The 23,466-nt window shown below is 63.0% G+C and overlaps 3 protein-coding genes across 3 annotated transcripts; all 3 read right to left on the bottom strand.

The window, feature by feature from the left end:
- Positions 1-920: 920 nt before the first annotated feature.
- SLC35E1 (solute carrier family 35 member E1) lies at positions 921-5,016 on the bottom strand. The gene is made up of 6 exons (XM_049787713.1): positions 4,611-5,016; positions 4,457-4,527; positions 3,625-3,762; positions 3,366-3,491; positions 2,397-2,642; positions 921-2,087 (listed from the first exon to the last, which is right to left on the bottom strand). Exons 1-6 carry the CDS (start codon positions 5,014-5,016, stop codon positions 1,902-1,904), a joined length of 1,173 nt encoding a protein of 390 aa, XP_049643670.1. The 3' UTR covers positions 921-1,901.
- Positions 5,017-5,959: 943 nt separating this feature from the next.
- MED26 (mediator complex subunit 26) lies at positions 5,960-14,070 on the bottom strand. The gene is made up of 3 exons (XM_049787704.1): positions 13,977-14,070; positions 8,518-8,592; positions 5,960-8,380 (listed from the first exon to the last, which is right to left on the bottom strand). Exons 1-3 carry the CDS (start codon positions 14,046-14,048, stop codon positions 6,767-6,769), a joined length of 1,761 nt encoding a protein of 586 aa, XP_049643661.1. The 5' UTR covers positions 14,049-14,070; the 3' UTR covers positions 5,960-6,766.
- Positions 14,071-18,421: 4,351 nt separating this feature from the next.
- Positions 18,422-23,145, bottom strand: SMIM7 (small integral membrane protein 7). Its single transcript, XM_049787747.1, has 5 exons — positions 23,102-23,145; positions 22,966-23,007; positions 21,136-21,188; positions 20,382-20,472; positions 18,422-19,005 (listed from the first exon to the last, which is right to left on the bottom strand). The coding sequence occupies exons 1-5, from the start codon at positions 23,125-23,127 to the stop codon at positions 18,990-18,992; spliced, it is 228 nt and encodes a 75-aa protein (XP_049643704.1). The 5' UTR covers positions 23,128-23,145; the 3' UTR covers positions 18,422-18,989.
- Between the last annotated feature and the right edge of the window lie 321 nt (positions 23,146-23,466).

Genomic DNA, 23,466 nt, shown 5'->3' with positions numbered 1-23,466 from the left:
AGGCAGACGCCCTACCGCCGTGCTATCTTTCCAGCCCCAGAGAGTGGAATATTTTTTACGGGGACTGGGGAGGGTCCCCAAGTTAAGTCTCTGTTGCTGACCTGTAAAGCAGCTTTGGGGATCCCGAGCACAGCGGGGAGGGCGCTAGCTTTACAAGGGGGCTCAGGTTCGATCTCCGGCATCCTTTATGCCCCCCCCAGCACTGCCACTAATAACCTCTGGGTATCATGGGGTGTGCCCTCCCCAGAAAAAATGATATCCCCGGAGGGCCCCCAGCTGCGGCTGGAACCGGGCAATGCCTGTACTCTCCCTCTCCTTTTCCGAGCAGAACCTTGAACCGACCGGTTCCCTGCAGGGCCCCCCTAGAGTCAGGTCCTGCGGCCTCGGCTGAAAAGGGGTCCCTCCCGGTCCTGGAAGCCAGACTGCGTTGGTAAAGGCAGCCCCTTGAGACAAGACACTGCAGGGCCCCCACCGAGAAGTGGACCGCCTTGTGCGCCCAACAAGGGCCGCGCTTTTTGGGTGACTGAATTGTGTAGCACTTGGGCCCTATACGAGCACTGCACGGTGCTTTGTAGATCCGAGGTGTGAATAAAAGGTTCTGAAAATGCAGGTGACTGAAGTGAGCGCAGGGGGGGGGGACGACACCAGCCCCACCCGGGGGTGAAAAGGCTGAATTCAGGTCACATTCCAGAGACCCCCTCAGACATGTGGCTCCCTATTCTGTTGCACCCCTCATGTGGGAGCTGCCCCAGGAGGGCATGATGGAGGGTGGCTGCATATCTGCAGACTTTGTTCAGTGCAGGACATGACGGAGTTGGGGGGCGGGGGGAGGCCACCCATCCCAGTATGAGGCTCTGCCGCTGGTACCCCACAATGGCTGAGACTGTGTCCCTTGCTTTCCACTATCCTGACTCAAGAAGCCAAGTCACTGCCCGGTCGCTGACAGCTGGTTTATTGTATGTCCCCAGAGTTCACATTTTCTGCCCAAGGCTCTCAGAACTGCAGATTCACAATCTGGAGCATCAGCCTCAGCGGGTTCTTCTAGGTAGGCCCCAGCGTCCAGGAAAGCCCTCTGTGTTTTGCCCAGCTGGGGCTCCTGCCAACAGGACTTTGTCTCTTGGCTTGGGGCTGGGGCTGAGGCATACACCTGCATTACCTTAGCCCTCGTGCCACTCCACCAGGGGCCTGCAAACCGGTCCTGGCATCTTGTTGGGACCTTGCTGTGGCCACGTGTCCAAGGCAGTGTGCAAAGCCTGTCTCACAGGAGGGGACAGGGACCCTACCAAGCAGGTGTACCCCAAGTCCACTGCAAATTCAAGGGAGACTCCAGCAGATTCGTTCCCTGGGGCTGTCCCAGTCAGCAGCAAAGGGTCAGCCCTCAGGGCCAGGACCAGACACTGCGGAAACCGTGGGGCCCAGGGGTGCTACCCTACTGTGGAAGCAGAGCTGTGGGCCGTCCAGAGAGCCTGGTCCCCGCTCTGACCAGAGGGCCCAACCCCAGGGGCCTCACTATAGACCTCCAAGGTACCCACAGGCTCAGGGGCCTGCTCAAGACAGTTCAAATGGTTCCAAATAAAAGGTGCCTGGGGTCGTGAGCTCACGCGTACACACAAACACACGCCACAAAACGCCCCCTGAGAAAGGCCAGAGCTCCTAGCTCTGCCCTGTCTGGGAGCCAGGGGAGACCTGAGCCCCCCCCAGGGGGGATGAGAGGAGAGTCAGATTAGGGAAGTAGCGTTGGGAACACTGACCATGATTCCTGAGGGAAGGAGGACTGGCCACCACCAACGGGCACGGGGTGAGTGTCCCTGCAGCACCAGTTTGGGAGGGCGGGCCAGCAGCCCCTCTGCTGTCCTGTCCGCAAGGGCCACACAGTGTCCAGGGGCACAAAGAGGGGAGGACTACACGTCGTAGCGGTCCGAGCTGTAGGGGTGCGTGTAGCTCTGCCGGCCATGCTGTGGGAAGAGCATGCCCACGCCGTTGCGAGGCTTCTCTAGGGGATTGAGGAGGTGCTCTTTGCTGCTCAGATCTCCCGTTGTGACTGGGAGCACGTTCTTCCGAGCCTGCTGGTGGGCATCGTACTTGGTCTGGAAGATGAAGCAGCGAGAGTGAGGGTTCCTCTGGTCATGCCCCCTGAGGCCCATCCAGGTCACACCTTCAGAGATACGCCTAAAAAGGCCCTTCCCAGATGTGTTCTAGAAAAGCCCCTAAGGCACATCACCCTGGGACATGCCCCCGAGTCTTCCCACATACTCCCGGAAGACCTTTTCAGAACTTGCCCCCTGCCCTGCAGCGCCCTCCCAGGTACAGACCCCACTCCCCTTCCTGGACCAGACAGGGACAGTGGGTTTCGCCAGGACCTGGAGCTCGGGTCAGGCAGGCTGGGGGGGTCTCACCTTGTTGTACAGGAAGACCCCGAGGATGGCCGTCATCATGCCAAGGACGTTGGTGCTGGTGACCGGGTTCCGCAGCATGATGAGGGACACGGTGATGACCATGATTCTCTTGGTGGCGTTGGCCACCGAGTAGCTGAGGGGGCTGATGAGGTTGAGGATGCTGAAGGCGATGACGTTCTGGGCGAAGTTGCAGAAGCCGCTGATGGCCAACAGCAGGAGCGTCCAGGGCCACTGGGCCACCGAGGTCTGTGGCATAGCGCACACTCGGGCTGAGGATATGGCCTTGCCCACCTCCCTCCCCATCAGGCTACCATCTTGGCTGAGCTTTGAACCCCAAAACGGCATCTGTCTGTATGGGTGTGTGTGGGGGGCATAGGCCTGCCCATGAGCAGCTGCAGTCAACAGTGTGATAAATAAATGAAGCCCAGCCTCTACTCACAGGAAGCCATGGAGTAGGGACTGAGGCCAAGGAGGGCAGGTCCACATAGGTGGCCCCAGAGCTGGGCAGGGGCACCACTGTGAGGGCAGCCCTGTGGGGTCTGGGTGGATAGCACCCAGAGCAGGGTGCAGTGGACACGAGTCTGAACCACTTGTACCCCACTGTGAGCATGTAGGGGGGTGTCTGTGCATGTGGACATGCACAGGAGTACGAGTTTGAAGGCACGTGTACTTGAGTGCCTATGGGCACATGAGCATATTCTCAAAAAGAGGTCCCCCTCAGATGGTCTGGGCAGGGCAGGGCCGGAACGAAGGACCTGGCACTACAGGCATCCAGGTCAGAAGTAGCAGCTTAGCCTGGGCCTGAGTCTGAGTGGCCCACCATGCGAGGGACAGGATGGGGCAACCAAGGAGCATCCCGGAAAAGTCAAGAAAATAGCACAGGACCATGAGGGGAGGAACAGGAGGTGACAGGCCCAGGGACCAGCCCAGCCAGTCTCCGAGCCAAGCCTGCGTCTGCGCCCAGCTCACCAGGTCGCTGCTGACCAGGAAGGTCGACAGGTCCACCAGGACCCACGTGGGCACCATGAAGAACACGGCATGGCAGCCCAGGATGTTGAGAAGCCGCAGATGGTGGATCCTGGAGTCCCGCAGCACCTGGGGAATGGCCCAGTCAGTGCCTCCCGTAGGGGCTCCCCATGCAGAAAACTCTAGGCTCAGCCCAGAGAGAACCAGAGTCCTATGTCCTAACCCCACCCTATCCACAGGGAGGCCCTGCATCAATCAGCACCTTCTTGGAGAAGATGTTCTGCAGAGAGAAGCAGAGTGTGGCCGCCAGAGCGCTGAGGAGGCCCCACATGTCAAAGGACAGCTCGGTGACAGTAGCCAGCAGGACGCCGCTGATGATGGGGATGAGCGACAGGTACACCTGTGGGGGGCAGGGGGTGGGGCTGAGGGTCCTCTGCACTCCCACCACGAGATGCCAAGACCCTGAAACCCAGGGCTGAGCTGAGACTCAACTATCATGGACGTCGAGGTACCCCAGCACCTTCCCAAGGGGACCTGATTTCCTGGGACTCAGCCCCCTCCTGGACGGGGAGCGCAAGACGGAGCCGCTGTACTGTCCCTCCCGGCGGACTGCGCCTTCCGGCACCTGGTCCACCTGTGCCCCATGTTCCACAGAGCGGGTTGTGTGTGACTCAGGGAGACGCGCCCAGTCTCCACGCCGGCGGAGGAACAACGTCCAGGACAAAGAGACACCTGGTGAGCCAATGACCTCAGCTCCCGATGACAGTGTGCATCACGGGGTGGCCCTGGGACCTCCAGGACGCATACTGTGGGGCAGGGGAGGGGTGGGAGAGACCCTGCCGACCCCTATGGGCCTTGCTCCGAGCCAGGGAGGGATGCCTAGATGTACAGTATGCGGGTCGCTCCCTCAGCAGCCCGAGCGTGGGGAAGGTGGAGGGACGGACCCGGAACTAAGGCCCCGAACCCGCCCCCTCCCAGCCCACAGGAACAGAAGCGAGCGCACCCGGAGGGCATTCCCTCCAGCGCAGCCCAGCCCCGCGCAACCCTGGCCACGTCAGCAGCTGGGGGGGGCGACACCTGCTCCCCGCCCTTACCTTGGTGCTCTGCTTCTCCTTCATGATGAGCCGCGACAGCAGGACCACCCAGATGGGCATGGTGGCCTTGACTGCGGAGACAAGCGGGGCTCAGCCGCGGCGCCCGGCTCCCGCGCCCCGGCTCCCGCGCCCCGCCCGCCGCCCGGACACCCACCGGTGTGCGCGTAGGACACGGGCACCTTCCAGATGCTGACGTGCGCGGACACCGACGCGAAGTACTTGCCGAAGGCCAGCGGCAGCACGTAGCGCGGGTAGAAGCGCCGCGGCAGCAGCGGGCCGGGCGCCGGGTGCGCGCCGCCGGGCGCGGGGCCGGACACGGGCGGCGCGGGGGGCACGCGCCAGGCGCGCAGCAGCGGCGGGAGCCCCGCGCACAGCGCCAGGATGTGGCACAGCGACACGGTGACGGGGAACGGGAAGGCGCTCAGGATCACCTTGTTGACCACGTTGCCGCCCGCGCTCAGCGCGTACCACAGCAGGCACAGCGCCGCCACCCGCGCGCCCTCCCGCGCGCCGCCGCCCGCGCCCGCCGCGCCCGCGCCCGCCGCCGCCGCCGCCGCCATCCCGCCCGCCCGCCCGCCGCCGGCTGCGCCGCGACCCGCCCGCCCGGCCTTCGCCCGCGGCCTCCCCGCCCGCCCGCCCCACGCCGGGGCCGGGGCGGAGCGCGCCCGGCCGCCGCCGCTCCCCATTGGCCGCCCGCGCCGCCATCGCCGGCGCATCATCGCCGCGCGCCGCGGACGCACAGGCGGCCCCGGACGCGAGCGCAGCGGGCTGGGAGCGCAGGAAGCGGAAGCGGAAGGAGGCGGGCCCGCGGCCGGGCCGGGCGCTGGGCGGCGGGAGGTGGCCCCGAAGGGACCGGCTGGCCTGGGCGGCTCGGAGGACCAGCGGGCGTTTCCTTCCCCGCGGTCACTCGGCCGCTTCTTGGGCGGGTTGACAGACAGGCGGCAACCCTGGCCTGGGCAGATTCGGCCTCGCTCGGCTCATGCCGCCGCCGCGCCGACCGGCCCGGGGACCGGGGGCCACCTGCGACTCGGGGCCCTCAGGGTGCCACGGGGCACAGCGGGCATGGAGACGACCCTGCCAGGGTGGCACCGGAAAGGCAGAGTGTCCGCTTCCTTCCGGGCCTGGGAAGATTCTCGGGACTCCGGTGGGGTGTGCTGGCTGGCATTAGGGCGACCCTGGAGACCCCCTCCCTCAAAAATCCCCAGAGCAGAGCCCGGGGCCGGAGCGATAGCACAGCGGGTAGGGCGCCGCTGGCCTTGCGCGCTGCTGACTTGAGTTCGATCTCCGGCACCCCATAGGGTCCCCGAGCCTGCGGCCTGGATTCCTAAGCCTGGCAGAGCCAGGAGTAACCTCCCCGAGCCCACCGGGCGTGGCCCATAATCCAGAAAGAAATTCAAAAAGAGAAAAAATAAATTCCCCAGAGCTTTTGGGGGGAGACTTGGGGGAGTCCCTAAATATAGGGCACTCTTGCTGTAAAGGACCCAATGAGAAATGCATTCAGACTGGCTTGTGCAAATGGTTTTTTATTTCCACATTTATATCACAAGATGTCCACTTACTGGACCAAATAGCAAAGTTGCTTCTTCTGCGCGCCAGAGAACACAGAAGTCTAGGTACTGTACATTCACTAAGGCTCCTTGTTTTTGCAAATCGCATTTATGACAGAACCATAAGGCAAACAAATCTAAAGGAATGGTTATGAGTGTTCCAGCGCAAACGGGCTCGCCCACAGAAGCCCACACACCAGTAGCACCCACTTTGCTGTTGTGGTGGGGAGGGGAATCTAGAAAGATGGCTTTTCTAGAAGGGGGCGCGGGAAGGGCAGGTAGGGGAGTTATTTGGCCTGTGGGGTTGAACCGAGGGGAAACCAAATGAACTAGGAGATGTCCGTCTTCACAGCGGAGCTTTGGACACGGACGGAACTGAACCGAGAAAGAGAGACACAGAGAAACAGAGAAAGACAACAGAGACAGAGAGCAAATGTGTGGGTGCTGTGGAGTGTGGGTCTGGCCTCCGGCCTTAGGGGGGACAGCGGCTGTGCCCACCATGGCCTCCCACAGCCTTTCTGGGCCTGTCTGCAGCTGGGCCTGCAGGTGCTGGAGGCTCCGCACCACGTCCTCGCCTATGTGAGCACGGACATTCTTATTCTTCCCAGCTGGTCTGCTGTGGAGCTTTGAGCTCCCGGCCTGCCTTCCCGCCACAGGGGTGGGGTGGCCTTCCTTTGCCGTCGCGTTAGCAAACTGGTAGCAGCATTTCACAAAAGAAGGAGAAGTCTGAGGGTGGAGCGCGGGGGGGCCGGGCCGCCGTCTGTCAGTCCAGGCAGACATAAGGCAGGATGTTGAGGCGGCCCTCATCCCCGTGCGGGTCGAGGGCGATGCACTGTGTCCAGTCGTACCAGTTACCCTGTGTGTCCCGACACCCGTTCACGCCAGGCCACGGGTGGCCCTGCAGCCGCTCCACGTCGTCCGGCGTCACATCCCGCGTCAGCCCCGGGAGGTGGGCAGGCAGGCCGGGCTCGGGCTCCAGCACGTGTGGCTGGTGTGCGTGGCGCCGGGCACTCTCCTCCTGCCGCAGGTACTCGGCCATGAAGTGGTGGGCGCCTGGGGTCTGCGCGCCCGATGAGGACAGCAAGCTGCTCTGCCGGCTCAGGTACGACTGGATCATCTCGTTCCGCGACAGCTCCTTCCAGTTCGTCTGCTCAAAGGGGCTCTGCACGCTGCCCTTGGCCTCAGGCCCGGCCAGCTCTGTGCGAGGCGGCTCGGGGGACACCGGGCTGTCGGCCCGCGCCTGCTCTTTCTGGGCCAAAGGCCTGATCTGTCTCGTCATGGGGTCAAAGGTGAGCTTCCGCTCTTTTAACCGCACGGGCTTCACACCCGCCTCAGCCCCCTGCCCATCCAAGTTCACGGTGTAGTCGCGTGGCCGGTAGCGCTTCTTCTTCTTGCTGTCCGTGCCCCCGCCGCCGCCACAGGAGGAGGCTGCGTCACTGTCCGCCTTAGAAGAGTCCGGGGAGAAGCCGGCCCGGGGAAGCAGGGGCTCAGCCGCGGGGAGCAGCCGCGGGTGGCCCTCAGAATGCTCCAGGCAGCGCACCGGGCTCTCAGTGCTGGGCAGCAGCTCGAGCCGCCGCACAGGGGGTGTGGACGGCTGGGCCAGTGGCAGCGGAGAGGGCACCCGCGCGGCTACCTCAGGAGCCTGCAGCCGCAGCACAGGGCTGGGCAGGCGGCCCCTGGGCGTGTAGGGGCTCCGCTGCCGCGCCAAGCCCTCGTGCCTTGAGTTCCGGGGGCTGAAGGAGCAGCGAGGTGGCCCCTTGGGGTGGGGCAGCCCCGGGGGCAAGTCGGTTCGGTCCAGCTGCAGAGCGGTCTTGGTCTGCAAGCAGGGCGCCAGGGGCTGGCCCAGGCCGGGAGAGCTGGTGTGGGGCCGCACAGCGTTGACTGGGACCCTGGCCCCCAGTGGCTCGCCCTCGCCCGCTTCCAAGCGACCGCCGTCCAGGGGCCCAGGGCAGCTCTCTGGGCTGCCACCGATGCCATTGGTGGGGAGGGGGGAGGAATTGGGGACCAGGGATTCATGGCTGGCTTTGGAGACCTTGGGGGGAGCGCCAGGGGGCCCAAGGTCACGCTGATCCCCACGGCGCTTACGGCTGGCCAGCTTGTCCGGCCGTGGTCCTGGCAACCTCTGGATGTCGTTGCGGCCCCTCAGGTCATGCAGGCTCTTGGGCGCGCTGGCAGCTCCTGCGTCAGGCCGGCAGTTGTGCGCACCCCCGTTGGCTGAGCCTGGGGTGCCAGCCAGACCCCGCATAGCCACCTCCGCCTGGTGTGCTGGCTCGATGAGCTTCTGCCAGCTCCGCAGCAGCTTCTTGGCCCTGCGTGCCAGCTCCTCATTCTGGGTCTTTTTGCGCACATCGTTGATGAGCTTGCCCAGCCGCGTCTCCTGTAGCAGAGAGTCCATGCGCGCTTAGCCACAGGCACACGCACACGCTCAACCCACACACGCGCGTGCACACACGATCTGAACACACACGTCGAGCCCGCACACACACAGCCCCGCAGCAGCAGTGGGAGACCCACCTCCAGCGCCTCTTTGGTGATGGGGAACCTCTCCAGGCAGGAGATGACGTCCAGCACCGCCACCATGTTCCGGATCTATAAGACAAGAGTAAGGCTACGTGAGGCGCTGCGGGGTTAAAGGGTCCTGGGACACGTTATCCTCCCCGCACACAGTCTATTCTCCCTGCATAGTCTGTCAGCTCTCCAGGGCCACAGGAATCAGTCAACTGAAGCTGTACCCTCACATCGCCTCCCTGGGCCTATATGGAGCCCAGCTGTGCCACAGCCCCCAGGGAAGCCCAGAGCAAGGCACACAAGCACAGTGAGAGGTAGTGTGAGCCAGTCTGTGGGCACTGGGACGCCTATGTAGGTAGTGCTAGGACTGTCTAGGGGCACCCCTCTCGGGGCTGTCACTGCACCCTGAACCCACCCCCAAACCCTGGAGCTGTCCAGCCCAGTGGTCACAACCTCCTGTGGAGGGGCCCTGGACAAGAAGTGCACTGATTAGGCCAGCAGTACTGGGGTGCAGACGGTGCAAGTGTGGGCCAAGCTTCCCAGAACGAGCTCAGAGACAGCTCCAGGGTGTAGTGATTAGACCCCGCTCTGACAGGGACAGCAGATGGGAAGCTAGCCCAGAGCTCCAAACTCCAGAAAATGCACATGCCCTGGGAAGGATATGAGGTTGGCGGCTAAGGCGACCCCGAGGACCTGCAAAAGGTTCCGAAACCTAACAGGTGTCCTCTACCAACAGGTCCCAGCCCCAGGAGGCTGATTGGGGCAGCCAAACAGACTCATGGAAGGAACCCCAGAGTTGTGGCGAGACCTCCACAGGTGAGCTTCAATCAGGCGGGAAAAGATGGCCTGCGAAAGTGCCCATATGTGAGCCGGGCAGATCCCACAACCCATTCCACGTGCCCCAGCACTAAGCACACAGCAGGACCTCGAGGGTCCCAGAGCAAGTGCTCAGCCAGGGGTTCTGCCCACTTCCTGCCCCAACCCAGGTGTTTCCAGGTCTCCTGAAAGCAAAGGACAGGAAAATGATGACAAAGGAAACCTCTGCTGCCTCTAGCAAACACCCACAATATGGCCATACAATTCAGATTCTTGGGGGTTGATGAGCAGGTGGGAACCAGGAGAAACCCTAGAGAAGATGGCAACTCCGAGACCAGCCACGCAGGGCTACATGCACTAGGCTGACCCTCAGCCAAGGAAGGCCCGGCACAGGAGCATTTTAGACATCTGACACACAGGGGCACCAGCATGCAGGATGAGACAGGATGACTCTGGTACAGTCTGGGGTCACAGGGGCCCCTGAAGCCTGTGCCAAAGCAGCAGGCAGGGGCTTATCACCCAGGAGACCAAGCAAGCCAGCCCAGCCACCGCTCAGAAAGGATGGGTACCTCCACCTGTCCCGTCACTGAGTAGGCAGGCGGGCACAGGCTGGTGTCCGGCCTCATGTCCGTCCCCACCCGGCGAGATAAGCTGGACAATACTCATCCTCGTGCCCAGGGAGACGCCTGCCAGGAGACTCGATCCCGACTGCACATTAGGAGCTCAAGGCAGGAGAGGCGGCGGCCGCAACCCGCAGCCAAGAGCCCTGAGCCTGACCCCACGCTTGACCACGGGTCTGGGTTCGGATGGTGCCCGGCTCATGAGGGCCATCCAGAACCAGCATCAATAAGACAGTGCGGAGGGCCCCGGCCTCCCACGCGGCAGGCCGGGGTTCGAACCCCAGTACCCCAGAGGCCCCGCCAGCAAGTCCAGAAGTAGCCCCTGAACACCGCTGGGTGTGGCCCCAAAACAAAAGCAACCTCACCACCCCCAAGCACAGGCGAGAGCTGCCCGGTGGGCTGACCCCTCCGCACCGCTCCGCTCCTCGGGCTCCCTACATCCGGCAGGCTGTGACCACAGCACCGCCCCTCCCGTGCCCTCCGCCCCAGACTCCACTCGGTTCTCGGCGGCGCAAACTTTCCCAGGCTCTGATTGGCTCCCAAGGCAGCGCCGGCCAATCGCTGAGCAGGGAGACGCAGCCCCCTGATTGGCTAGCCCTCGCCCAATGGGCAGGGCAGGAGCGGGGAGGGCGGGGCCAGGCAGGGCAGGGGAGGAGCTGGCCCCGGGCAGAGACCTCGCTCTCCAGCCAGCCAGAGCGCAGGCGGCCAGATGCTCGGCAGGGCAGAGCAAGAGCAGAGCTGCGCTGAGCTGAGCACGGGGGCCAAGCCCGGCCTGCCGGGGCTGCAGGATGCCCTCGGGCCGACCTGGCCCTGCTGTACGCGGCCGGCCAGGTGGGGAGCTGGGCCCTCTCGTGCCCGGGGGCTGGGGCCAGGGTCACTGGGTCACCAGGACTTGATCCAGGGGAAGCCGCAGGAGGGGACTCAGAAGGGCCACCTCCTTCCTGCCCAGGCCGGCTGCCATGGCCAGCGGAGCGGAGCCTGACTCGGGTCCTTCCACCTCCCGCCCTCCCACACCGGCCCCCCCGCTCTGGACGGGCCACGCAGGCTCCTCACCTCCGCGCTCACCCCAGAGCAGCACTGGGTGGCCAAAGACGGGCAGCTCTAGAACTCAGTGGATGCTCGCTCTCTCCCTCCCTCACTCGCAGACTCACCGGCGTAGAGGAAGAAGTGCAGGCAGGAGCTGCTGCAGACGAGGCGCCAGCACAGCCCCCTGCACCTGCGCCCAGCCAAGGCAAGGCGCCGGCAAAGTGGCCAAGCGTGACCCTGAGCACCCTTAGTCCCCGCCTTGGCTGCACTGGCCGGCCGCCCCCACCCCGTGGGCACTTCCCATCCCCAACTGTCCCCGGGCAGTGCTCAGAGGGAGTCCAGAGCTGCGTTAGGACAGGACCACCGGAAACCCCCAGGGACACCCCTCTGCAGCGTGGAAAGGTGTGAGGGAAGGGGTGGGGCTGCTTGGTGGGAGGGGACACAAGGCGTCCCCCTCCTCGGGGAGGCTGGAGAAGCCTCAAGCCCATGACCACGCCATTCCCATCCCACCTCCTCCGGAAGCAGACCCTCCACCTGAGATCACCTCGTTCGGGGACACTGCAGTCAGGCCAGCAGTACTGGGGCAAAGCCAATCTCCAAGGCCAAGGTCAAGGGCGTGAGCCAGCCCAGCACAGCCCCCAGCCCTGACATCTGTCCCCGCTTGCCCCATGACCTCAACTGCAGAGACGGCCATCCCTGTCTGCTCAGGATCCCAGCCCGAGCCGGTTGGGGCCTGGCTAGCTGGCATCTCCCGGTGGGGATGATCCACACTGAGCTCCTGTCTCCTAAGGTCCAGCCCCATGTCCCCCACCAGGGCAGCAAAGGGAGATACCACAAGCACACCCACAAGCATCGGGCCAGCAGTGGACTCCTGGGAAGGGAATGGGGACACGCAGGGCACAGAACTCGGGTGGGCAGCACACCATGGGATCAGGGTGGCCTCAGATGATCTGGGCTGAGACCCACAAGGAGCCTTCCATGCACGCAGACACGTGGACACCACCAACCTCCCAAGTCCCAGGCAGACCCTGAAGATGGCGGGAGAGGGCAGCTCACAGGGAATGTCAGGTAGATCTTCCAGAAAGGGCTGTGGGCACTCAGGTGTGGCCTGCAGTCACCTGGAGCCTCAGCTGGTCAGGTGACATCACGTACACACGAGGTCGCGAACCTGCTATGTGCAGCTCTGCGCCACGACCAGGCGGGCAGCGTGGCAGAGTGGAGGATCCTATCTCCCTGCTGCCATGCTCTGCGGGACAGGCTCGGCACGCTGACACCATCACTGGCTCCTGCTGCCGTGGCCCATGCCGAAATGCTGCTCCAGGCACCCAGCCGGGCCTCCTGACTACCCGAGCCCCCAGAACAGTGTGGAAGCATGGCCATGAGGCTCAAGGTGAGCCCCAACTCTCACTGTGGAGATAGGCCGGGCCCTTGTCGGAACACTGGCATAGCTCAACGCACAGCACGTCATGGGGAAGGGCGGTGCTGCCCACTCAACCATTCGCCACGGCTGCCCCTGCAGAATCCACACCCGGCCAAGGAACTGCGCGCCTTCCACACAACACTGCGCCGGTCCCTGTGGGAGGGAGCGTCCCCTGCCAGGGGTGGGCTCGGGGACAAGGCGTCCCAGCAGCTGCTGACTCAGACCCCCATGGGCAGGGTGCTGTGCCCTGGGGACAGAGCACCTGTGTCACCACAGTCGTGGCCCCACACGCACACGAGCCATTGGGCGGGTGCGCCAGGGTCCTTCTCCAACGTCCACTCTGAAGAGTTCAGTTTTGTGCCAGTTCCTTGCCGCTGTCCCCGTTTCTTTCGCACAAGCCCCATAGATATTTGTCAGGGAGCTCCCCAAAGTGCAGCACCGTGCTGGGCCGGAGACCGCCTGGCCCGCGCCGGCCAACAGCACAGGGGACTTGGGCTTGTCTCTCAGTACATGCCTGCCCAAGCCTCCCACCCAAGCAGACCCACCCCGGAGCAGGTAAAGCACCAAGCACACTGCGTGCTGTCTCACACGCACGGGCCACTCAGCAGGAGCCATCACATCTACACCACAGAGCAGGCGCTGTCACGTAGTCGCCACAGAACGGGCGCACTTATGTACACGCCACAGATCAGGGTCTATCGTGTACGCACCACTCAACACATGCTGTCACCTACAACGGTCATAGTACTGTCACGCACGTAGCCTCCACGGAATATGGCCTGTCTAACACACACGCAGCCACCACAGAACACGGCCTATCACATCGTTCTCCAGAGTAGACTCTGACACGCAGGTAGCCACCTCAGAACACGGCCTGTCACACATGTTCACCGAAGCAGGCGTCACCACACAACACGTTCTGTCACGCATGTTCTCCACCGAGCAGGGGCTGACACACATGCAGTCAACACACGCATGGCCAGTCACACGCATTCCAGACTAGGCGCTAATACACTCATTGTCACCGTACAACATGCCTGTCACACACAGTCTTCAGAGTAGGTGCTGACATCCGTGTAGCTACAACACGTCCTGCCTGCCACACGCATCCGCCGCCGGGCAGGCGCTGAGACACACGGTCACCGTGCCGCACGGCCCGTCACGCACGTCCTCCGGGACCGAACCGGCGTGACACACGTGGACCCGGCAGGGGACACGTCCCGTCACACGTGGGCTGCACAGAGGAGTGGACACACAGGGCGGCCTGCACAGAGCTGGCGCTGACACGCCGCAGATCGCGTCCTGCCGCACGCCCCGGCCGTGGTCCGGTCCGGTCCGGAGGGGAGCGACACACGCGGCGGGCGGCCCAGCCTGGACGGGGGCCGGCCGAGGGGTCGGGTGGGGTGGGGTCGGGGCCGCTCGCTTCGCTTCGCTTCGCTTCGCTTCCCTTGCCCGGCGAGGGGCTGCGGGCGTGCGGCGGGCGTCGTGCCCGGCCGGGATCGGGATCGGAGCCGGGATCGGGGCCGAGATCGGGGCCGGGCCGGACGGGCGCTGGGCGCGGGGCCGGCGGCCGCGGCACTTACGTTGCTCTGGGGGTCGATGGCCTGCAGCAGCCGGTCCCTCATCTGCTGCGGGGACGCCGGAGCCGCTGTCATTGCCTGGGCGAGGCGGGCCCGAGGCGGGCGGGCGGGCGCCGGGCGGGCCGGGCCGGGCGGCGGGCCGGGCGGGCGCCGCGGGTCACTCGCTCGCCGGCCGCGGGGCGCGGGGCCTCATGTTCCCGCGGCGCCGGGGCCGCGGGGGCGCGCGGGCTGGCGGGAGGGGCGGGGCCGGGGCTCGGGGCGCCCGCAACGCCGCCAACGCCGCCGCCGCTCACGACCGGGACGCGCCGCCGAGCCGCCGCCGCCGCCGCCGCCGCCGCGCAGCCACCGCCGCCACCGCCGCCGCCGCGAGAAGCAAACTCCACTGAGCGGCCCCGCGCGGAGCACTCTGGGAAAGCCGCGCCGCACGCAGCGTCGGCGCCGCGCGGGGGCTCCTGGGAGACGGGGCGGGGCCGAGGCCGCCGCGGGGCGGGGCGCCGCGGAGCCCCGCCGCTCGGCGCTTTTGCGCAGGCGCGGCGCAGGCGCCCTCGCCGGCGCGCCCCGCCCCGCCGCCCGCCGCGGGGCGGCCGTTGGGAGTCGGTTGGGCGGGGCAACGGCCGCGCACGCCCCCCCGAGAGCCGGCTCCGCCCACCGCGGGCACGCGCGCTCGCGGGGGCGCGCTCCGGGCGCGCCTGGTCCTCCGGCGGCTCCGTGGCGCGCCGCTCGGGGCTGCCGCGGGAGGCGGCGCGACCCCCCAGGCCCGGCACGCCCAGCCGCGGAGGGGGCGCGGCGCACCGGCGCGGGAGGCCCCAGGGGTCGGAGCGCACGCGGGAGCCGCGCCTGGAGCATCCCCCCGTCTCCCGGGGACTCAGCCCGGCCGACCGCCCTCGGGCCGGCGCCTCTCGCCCCGGTTCCGCTTTGGGCCACACCCAGCCGCACTCGAGGGAGCGCTGCTCAGGACTCCTCCCGCCGCGCGCCTAGGGGACCGACCCCAGGCGGGGGCCGCCACGTGCAAGGCCAAAGCGCCGGCCCCCGTCTTCCCGGCTCGGGCCCCGGGCCCAGGCCCCGCCGAGACCCACTCGGGATTCCATCCCAGCATTGCACAGAGCGCCCCGGCCCCAAAACAGAGCGAACCCAAGGGACCCTGTGGCGAGGGGAAGGTCGGAGTCGAGCGTCCTGGAAAAGCCCCTTCTTTGCCCTGGCCACGCCGAGACACACCCGGGAGGCTCAGGGGAGGCTCGCCTCCTGGGACCATCCGGTGGCGGTGGGGCTAGGACCAGGGTCCCTTTGGCCCAGATGACTTTTGAAGACGTTTGTTTGGTTTTCTCCTTTCGGGCCACACCCTGAGAGGGTCAGGGATTACTTCTGGCTCTGAGCTCAGGGCTTGCTCCTGGCAGTTCTGGGGAGGCCCCTATGCGACGCTGGGGGGCAGAGAACAGGATCTCTCCTCCCTCCCTCCCCAAGATGCCGTTTCTGATAGGGGCCACAGATGGTGGCGGCCTCCAGAGCCGGTCCTGATGGTGCTACAAGGTGAGATGTGCCCAGGACCACCTCCGTGCCGCGGAGCCCCCTACCCAGCCGTGCCAAGCAGGGGAGAAGTGGCTGGGGGACTGGGCAAGTGGAACCCCAGGCCAAGTCTCGGGGAAATCCCCTTTTAGTTCGCTGTTCAGGGGAATTTCCAGACTCGGGGCCAGGAGGGTGGTCCACAGGCATCCGAAGCTCTGGGGCCACTTCTGCTCAGTGCTGGGAGGGTCCTGCAGGACGTGGGATGGAACCCAGACCTCCTACCCGCTGAACCTGCACTCCAGCCTGCCTGATCCCCCAATACTAGTGTCTGCAGCCCCGGAGTGCACAGTATGTGTGTGCGTGTGTGTCGGGGGCTGGGCTCCATCTGTCCCATCCGCATCTGCCACGCTTCTGGGAAAGGCTTTTTGGTGACAGAAAGTGACTGAGCACATGGCTGCGGGCTCTGCTCCGGCACGCGATAAGCGCTACTACGTGTTTCTTGCAGGGTCGACGGGGCAGCCTGGCGAGCCCTTCTCTCTGGCTTCCCTGCGGTTGCAGCTGGAAACAGGCCCCTCTGGACCTGCCTTTCATCTGCCTGCAGCTAAGGAGTCAGGAGGGCTCTTCCCCAGCCTCTCATGTTTCGTAAAGCCCACTCGGACAGTATGTCCTCCTATCTGCAGATTACAGGGACACGGGCTGTGGGGAAGGCCTCCCTCTACTCCACTGAGCCCCTCCAGGGAGCTGCTCTGCACAAGACACGCTGGGAACACTTTCCCCAGCGCCACTCTGGGGCAGGACTGTCTGCACAAGCACAAACACAGGCCTGGGCCATGGTGGTGAGTGAAGGCACAAACGTGGAGTCCCAACACCAGATGCTGTGGCGGGCCTACAATTTTATTCCTCAGGTCACATGAGGGAAAGGCGAAGGGCAAACAGGGTCAGTCAGCCCAGGCTCCCAGACCATCTCATGGCCAGGTCCCACGTGCTGGAAACAGCCTGAGAGGCAAAGAACCCCACACTCAATTGTGTCCCCGCCAGAGCCCAATGGGGGCCCCAGACACATTCGGTGTCACCCAACTGCTTGCTCAGTTCTGCAGTCGGCAACACAGACACAGGCCCTAGCTGCAGCCTTGGAGAACTGGCCTGGAGATTCAGACACCCGGGGCACAGAGAAATTGCTGTGACTCGAAGGGGCCCTGAGGCCCCAAGACAAGCAATTGGGCCTAGAACTGTGCCCTTATGAACACAGACCCTGTAAACCTGTGGGGGGGCCCGACACAGTAAGAGGTCTTTGGGCCCGAGTTACTGGGGCCCCTGACTGAGTCCTGGTCGTTCTCCTCTGTGAATGCCCTGTGGAGGGGCACCCCAAGAGAGGCACAGGGGGTGGTACCCAAGCAGGGATCCACAGACTCAACATGAGAGAGAACACTAGGGGCCGGAGTGGTAGCACAGTGATAGAGCATTTGCCTTGAATGTGGCTGACCGAGGACAGACACAGGTTCGATCCTGGGCGACCCATATGGACCCCTGAGCCAGGAGCGATTTCTGAGAGCAGGGCCAGGAGGAACCCTTGAGTGGCACCGGGTGTGGGCCCCCCAAATAAAAAGCAAAACAAAAAGAGAGCAAGGGCTCCTGGCGAAGTGCGGGAGGAGTTGCAGGGGGCGCGAGGAGAGGGGGAACATAGCAGCCTTTGCAAGGGCCTTTCAGAGGAGAAACTCAGCCGCCTCGGAGCCCGCAGGTCCCTGCCACCCACCCGCATCGCTGGGTACCACGTGAGGCGCGGACCAGGGCCACCCTCTGCTCCCAAACCTTTCGCTGATACCATCTGGGCTCCGCGGTGTCCAGGCCCGGCGAGGCCACTGCCGGCGACCCGGCAGGAGGCGGGTGGAGGGGCTGGGCCTCCCTGACTCACTCCCACCACCTCGAACAACGTGCCTGAGGCTGACCTGTGACCAACCGACCCACGCGGCTGGCCGCTTCCTCCAGGCTGCCCTCCGTGAGCGCAGTCATGTCCCCACCCTTACCAGTTAGATCCTCGCACCGCTCCTTGGGAATGGGGTGCCCAGGCTAACCCGCTCCACCCAACCCTCACAGTAGCTGCTGGCCACTCCCTGCATGTTGTACTTCCTGTCCGGAGTTGGCCTGCCCTGCCCTCCCCTCGGAACCACCCCCAGGAGGGCCTCGGGATCTGTCCCACACCATGGGGCCACAAGCCGGCCAAGCCTCGAAAGGCCACTGTGCCCCCATCCGGCCCCAGAGACTTTCATACCACGGTGGGGCCCCTGTCCGGGCTCTGCCCGCAAACGCCCTTTTGCGACTTGGCCAGCAGTCAAGGACAAGGCTCGGGCCTCCCGGTGACCATCACACTCACGCCACGGGCCTGGGTGTCCCCAGAGGAAGAAAAAAATGGCACAGAAACACCAGCAAGTACACAATGCGAGGACAGTTCTCGGGAAAAAGAGGAGATTCAAGGCTCAAAGGCGCCATTCTCAGGGCATGGCCCGCCCACCAGGCCTCCCAGCTCCGGACACTGGCCCCGCCCACACCTGAGCCTGACCAGGGGACGTAGCTTAAGTGATGGGGGCCTGGCTCAGTGACCAGGAGAGTGACCCCCTGAGCGCTCTCCTCACAGGGCATCCTTCCCCCCGACTCGACTTCCAACAGGGCAGGACAAGGGCCGTGAGGAGCATCGATCAGTCAGTCCGCAATCGACAGCGCAGCTTTATTTTCACCCTGACCCTGCAAGCTGGCTTCAGCCGTATCCAGACTCTCCCTCACGTCCTGGGAGGCCTGAGTGACACCCGGGTCGGAACACAACCCAATGGCACAGGCTGAGGGAGGGAAGGGATCAAGGTTCTGAGACTTCAGACATCCAAACCTCAAGGATGATGTCTGCGGGTGGAGTCCCAGCCCCAAGGCGTGGGGAGCACATATAAGGTAAGAGGCCCTGCAGGTGGCTTGGACACCTGTGCGTGAGGCCCCAAATTCCACCCCAGAGCACTGGGGTAGGCCTCGTGGGCCCCGACACCACTGGGAAAAGTTTGTTTAAAAAGATGAGAAAGAGTACAGTAGGGAGGCTGCTTGTCTCGAACGTGGCCAACACAGGTTTGGTCCCCAGAATCCCACAGGGTCCCCAAGCACCACCAGGAGTCATTCCAGAGTGCTGAGCCAGGAGTAACCCCTGGGCATCACTGGGTGTGGCCCAGAAACAAAAAAGGAAAAGAAAATTTAGACCAAACCCAGAAGCAGGTTCTAGGGAACATGGGAGACTCCAGCAGCCCCTAGGATAAAGAAATGCCCCCATGTTCTTCTCGGAGACAGCAGAAACTCGAGTCACACTCAGGCCTCAGCAACAGGACTGCAGCAGGGGCAGGAGGTCCACAACTCTGACCCACGGGTGTCCAGGAGGGCTCCGGTTTCTGGGTCAAAGGCATTCCTGATGGTGATCGGACGAGATGGACGAACAGACGGACGGATGAAAGGAGCCTGCTTTCCCAGTTGCCGTGCAGCTGCTCAGGAGCCGAAGAGACTGAAAGAGCAGAGGGCAGGGATGAGAGGAAGGCTCTGCCCACAACCGGCTAGGCTGTCTGCCCTGCTGGCCACAGGAAGTCGCATTCAAGGCCCTGAAGCAGCTCATAAGGTCCGTGCCCCCAGAGAAATTCTCAGAATGTCAGCTCCAGGGCCCAAAGCGATAAGATAGCACAGCAGGGGCCGGGTAGGTGGCGCTGGAGGTAAGGTGTCTGCCTTGCAAGCGCTAGCCAAGGAAGGACTGCGGTTCAATCCCCCGGCGTCCCATATGGTCCCCCCAAGCCAGGGGCGATTTCTGAGCACATAGCCAGGAGTAACCCCTGAGCGTCAAACGGGTGTGGCCCAAAAACCAAAAAAAAAAAAAAAAAAAAAAAGATAGCACAGCAATAGGGCATTTGCCTTGCACGCGGCTGACCAGGGTTAGACCCGGGCTCAATCCCTGGCATCCCGTATGTCCCCTGAGCCTGCCAGGAGCGATCTGAGCTCAGAGCCAGGAGTAAACCCTGAACACTGCCAGGTGTAGCCCAAAAAACAGAAACAAGCACCGGTGAAGGGGGGTGCTCTTTACATGACTGTAATCATACAACTATAATCATGTTTGTAATCACGGTGTTTAAATAAAGTTTTAAAAAAAAAAAACAGAAACAAAAGGACCGGAGTGACAGTGCAGTGGTAGGGCGTTTGCCTTGCACGCAGCAGATCCAGGACAGACCTGGATTCCATCCCCAGTGTCCCATATGGTCCCCTAGCCAAGAGCGATTTCTGAGCCAGGAATAACCCCTGAGTGTCACCAGGTGTGGCCCCAAAATAAACCAACAAAAAAATCAGAACAACAACAAAATAAGAATGTCAACTCCATACTGATTGGGGATACCTCAGCCTATCAACGGACCTTTATGAGGAAATGACAAGCCTGATCCGGGGCCCTGGCAGCTGGAAAGTGCATAGGCCTATAGACATCAGACAGCTGAGAATGAAGCTCAGTGCCCCTGCCAAGCCCTCAGCCCATACATGCCACAATGCACAAACCTTGCATGCCAAAGAAACCCACAGGTTTCTGTCAGTGGCAGACACACTGTCAGGTGCTTCTCACCAAGAAGGGCTGCCCCCAGGTGAGGATTGTGGGGCACTCAGACACCCCATCAATGGACGGAGGGTGACACTTAGGAAAAGTTCCTCGTGGGGAAGGCAGTGGCCTGGAACACAGACCCACCTGGGGGCAGGCCTGGGCAAGGGTGTACAAGATCAGAAGGCTCAGTCCTCTGACCCGCCCCACTGTGGAACATCTGGAAGGTGCCCAGTGAGTGGGAAAGTGTGGGTGGTGGGGGTGGGAGGGAGGGTGATGCCTTCCCAGGGGCAGAGTGGGACGGGACTTACACGATCATGCAAAACATCATGAAGACGTTCCATAGCGCAATGAAGATGCGGAAGTACCTGAGGCTCAGCAAAAACTCCCGAATGTTGTCACCTGTCGAGGCAGAGAAGGTTGGTGCCTGCCAGGATCAGGCGGTGCACCAGCCAGCCCAGTGCCACCCCCACAGCTCCCAGCCAGGAGGGATCGCTGCTTTTTATAAGGGAAAAGAAAAGCCCACCCCCAGCCTCCGAGTGTCCGTAGGAAGGGAGCATGACACTGGCCTTCCCAATGAAGACTCACCCCTGGGACATCTGCCGAGCCCCACTTCTGCTCTAGGCCGCCCTAAGAGGGGCAGTGACTGGCCCAAAGGGTGGGTGACCATCCTCACTGTCCCTCCGTGACACACACACACCTGGCGGAGCACAGACGCACACAGGACACGGGCAATCGTATTCTCAGACACCGAGATTTCTCTCTTACACACGCCTGACATGGGCCAAGACGTATGCACTCACACAGGACACATAAAATACACACATATAAAATACACTCAACACACGCAGACACCTGACAGGTACAGAAACATAATTGGTCACTCTCTCCGTTCAGTCATACACACGGGACACTAGAACTGACATGCTCAAACACACGTTCACACCCCACACATACTCTGACAACTCACAGACCTGACACAGGCAGTCACACAACACATGTTCGCAAACTCAAACTCTCTCACCCCCACCCCGAGATACGTGCGCTGCAGGGCACCTCAGTTACCTGTGCTGGGTTCCTTTGACTCGTCCCCAAAGCCCTGTGTGTCCTTCTTCTTCCTGCCAGGGACACACGAAATCCGCTTTCATCCCAGCATCCTACAGCTGTAGCTCGCCAATCATAGCAGTGGGGTGCCAGTGAGGGGGGACAGGGCAGGGCAAGGGCAGGACAGGTGGGGATGACCCTGGAGAGGAAGTGGGGTCTGGGAAGGGGCCGCTGAGCACATCTGCTGTAGCTTCAATGCCAGAAAGAAGTAAAATGAGGGCCAGGGCAATAGCATGGTGAGGAGGCATTTGCCTTACACGCAGCCAACCTGGGTTTGATCCCCGGCATACCATATGGTCCCCACCCTGGAGTTTTGCTGGGAGTGATGCGTGAGTACAGAGCCAGTATAACCCCTGAGCACTGATACGTAAGCCCCCCCTTCAAAAAAATATGAAAAAGGGGCCGGGCGGTGGTGCTAAAGCTAAGGTGCCTGCCTTGCCTGCGCTAGAAAAAGTAAAATTAAAAATAAAGTTCTCCTTGGACTCGGAGAGATAGCACAGTGGTGTTTGTCTTGCAAGCAGCCGATCCAGGACCTAAGGTGGTTGGTTCGAATCCCGGTGTCCCATATGGTCCCCCGTGCCTTGTCTTGCAAGCAGCCGATCCAGGACCTAAGGTGGTTGGTTCGAATCCCGGTGTCCCATATGGTCCCCCGTGCCTGCCAGGAGCTATTTCTGAGCAGACAGCCAGGAGTAACCCCTGAGCACCGCCGGGTGTGGCCCAAAAACCAAAAAAAAAATAAAAAATAAAAAAAAAAATAAAGTTCTCGGACTGAACTGGAGAGATGACACAGTAATAAGACGTTTGCCTTGCCTGTGGCTGACACAGGACTGACAGTGGTTCGATTCCCGGCATCCCATATGGTATCCCGAACCTGCCAAGCGCGATTTCTGAGTGCAGTCAGGAGTAACCCCTTAGCGCTGGCAGGTGTGACCCAGAAGCCAAAAACAAACAAAAAAAAAAAAACCTCATGGGACCAGAATGGTAGTATGGCAGAGAGGGGATCTGCCATTCACGAGGCCGAACAGAGTGCAATCCCTGACATCTTATATGCTCCCAAAAGTCTGCCTGGAGTGATTCTTGAGAGCAGGGCCAGGAGTGAGCCCTGAGTATCAATCATGTAGCCCCCAAACCCAAAACTATACTAAAATAAATAACAATAAAAAAAATGGGGCCGAAGCGATAGCATAGCGGTAGGGTGTTTGTCTTACACACAGCTGACACCGAACATTCGCGGATTCAATTCCAGGCATCTCATATGGTCCCCAGAGCCTGCCAGGAGCAAATTCTGGGTGCAAAGCCAAGAGTAACCCCTGAGCTCCGCCAGGTATGACCCAAAAAGCCAAAACGAAACAAATAATTAAAAATCAAAATAAATAAAACTAAAGCTCCGGAGCCAGAGAGACAGCATGGAGGTAAGGCGTTTGCCTTGCCTGCAGAAGGTCGGTGGTTCGAATCCCGGCATCCCATAGGGTCCCCCGAGCCTGCCAGGGGCGATTTCTGAGCAGAGAGAGCCAGGAGTGGTCCCTGAACGCTGCCGGGTGTGACCAAAACAAACAAACAAACAAACAAAAGCCAAAACAACAACTAAAGCTCCAAGGTAGCAGGAGACACTGGGCAGACCTGTCGGGGGCGGGGCCGAGGGGCGGGGCCTGGCTGAGGGCGCGGCCAATGGGACGGGCCCGGGAGCGGAGGGGCGGGGCTAGGAGGGGCGGGGCGAGCGAGGATCCGGCCGGGGCGGAAGCGCGGGCATCATGGCGGCGCGGGCGGAGTCGCGGAGAAGGGCCTACTCACAGCTTAAAGTTGAGCACCGCCCCGGCGTTCATCAGCAGCGTCCTGTCGAGAGAGGACACGGTTACCTGCGCCTCCCCGCTGCCCAGACCCGCGGGGCTGGGTCCCACGGCCGAGCCTCGGGATTCACCCCAATTACCCGAAAAGCAAGATGTCCCCGATCATCCTCACAGCCGCAGCGTCCGTCAGAACCGGAAGCGGAAGCTGCGGAGGGGCGGGCGGAGGAGCCGGAGCGGACCAATCCCGACCCTGCCGTCCGGCGAAGGGGCGCGTCCTCTCCCCTTAGGCCACGCCCCTGGCGGGGCGGAGCTAACGGGGATGCTGTTCTGTGGGCGTGGCCTCCGGCTGTCGGGGCGGGGCCTCGGCTTGAGCATCTGGGCCGGAGGCTCGCTGCGCCTCCCTTGGCCGGGGTCTGCGCTGGGCCGGCCGCCGGCCCCCTGAGCGGCCCAGGACGTGGGGTGCCCCGTGCACGGACGGCCGAGCCCCCCGAGAGCGACTCCCGGG

Source organism: Suncus etruscus, chromosome 15 (assembly GCF_024139225.1).
Source record: "Suncus etruscus isolate mSunEtr1 chromosome 15, mSunEtr1.pri.cur, whole genome shotgun sequence".
In the NCBI taxonomy this organism is placed as follows: domain Eukaryota; kingdom Metazoa; phylum Chordata; class Mammalia; order Eulipotyphla; family Soricidae; genus Suncus; species Suncus etruscus.
The sequence above is the reverse complement of the archived record's forward strand: the minus strand, read 5'-3'. Positions and strand labels throughout refer to the sequence as shown.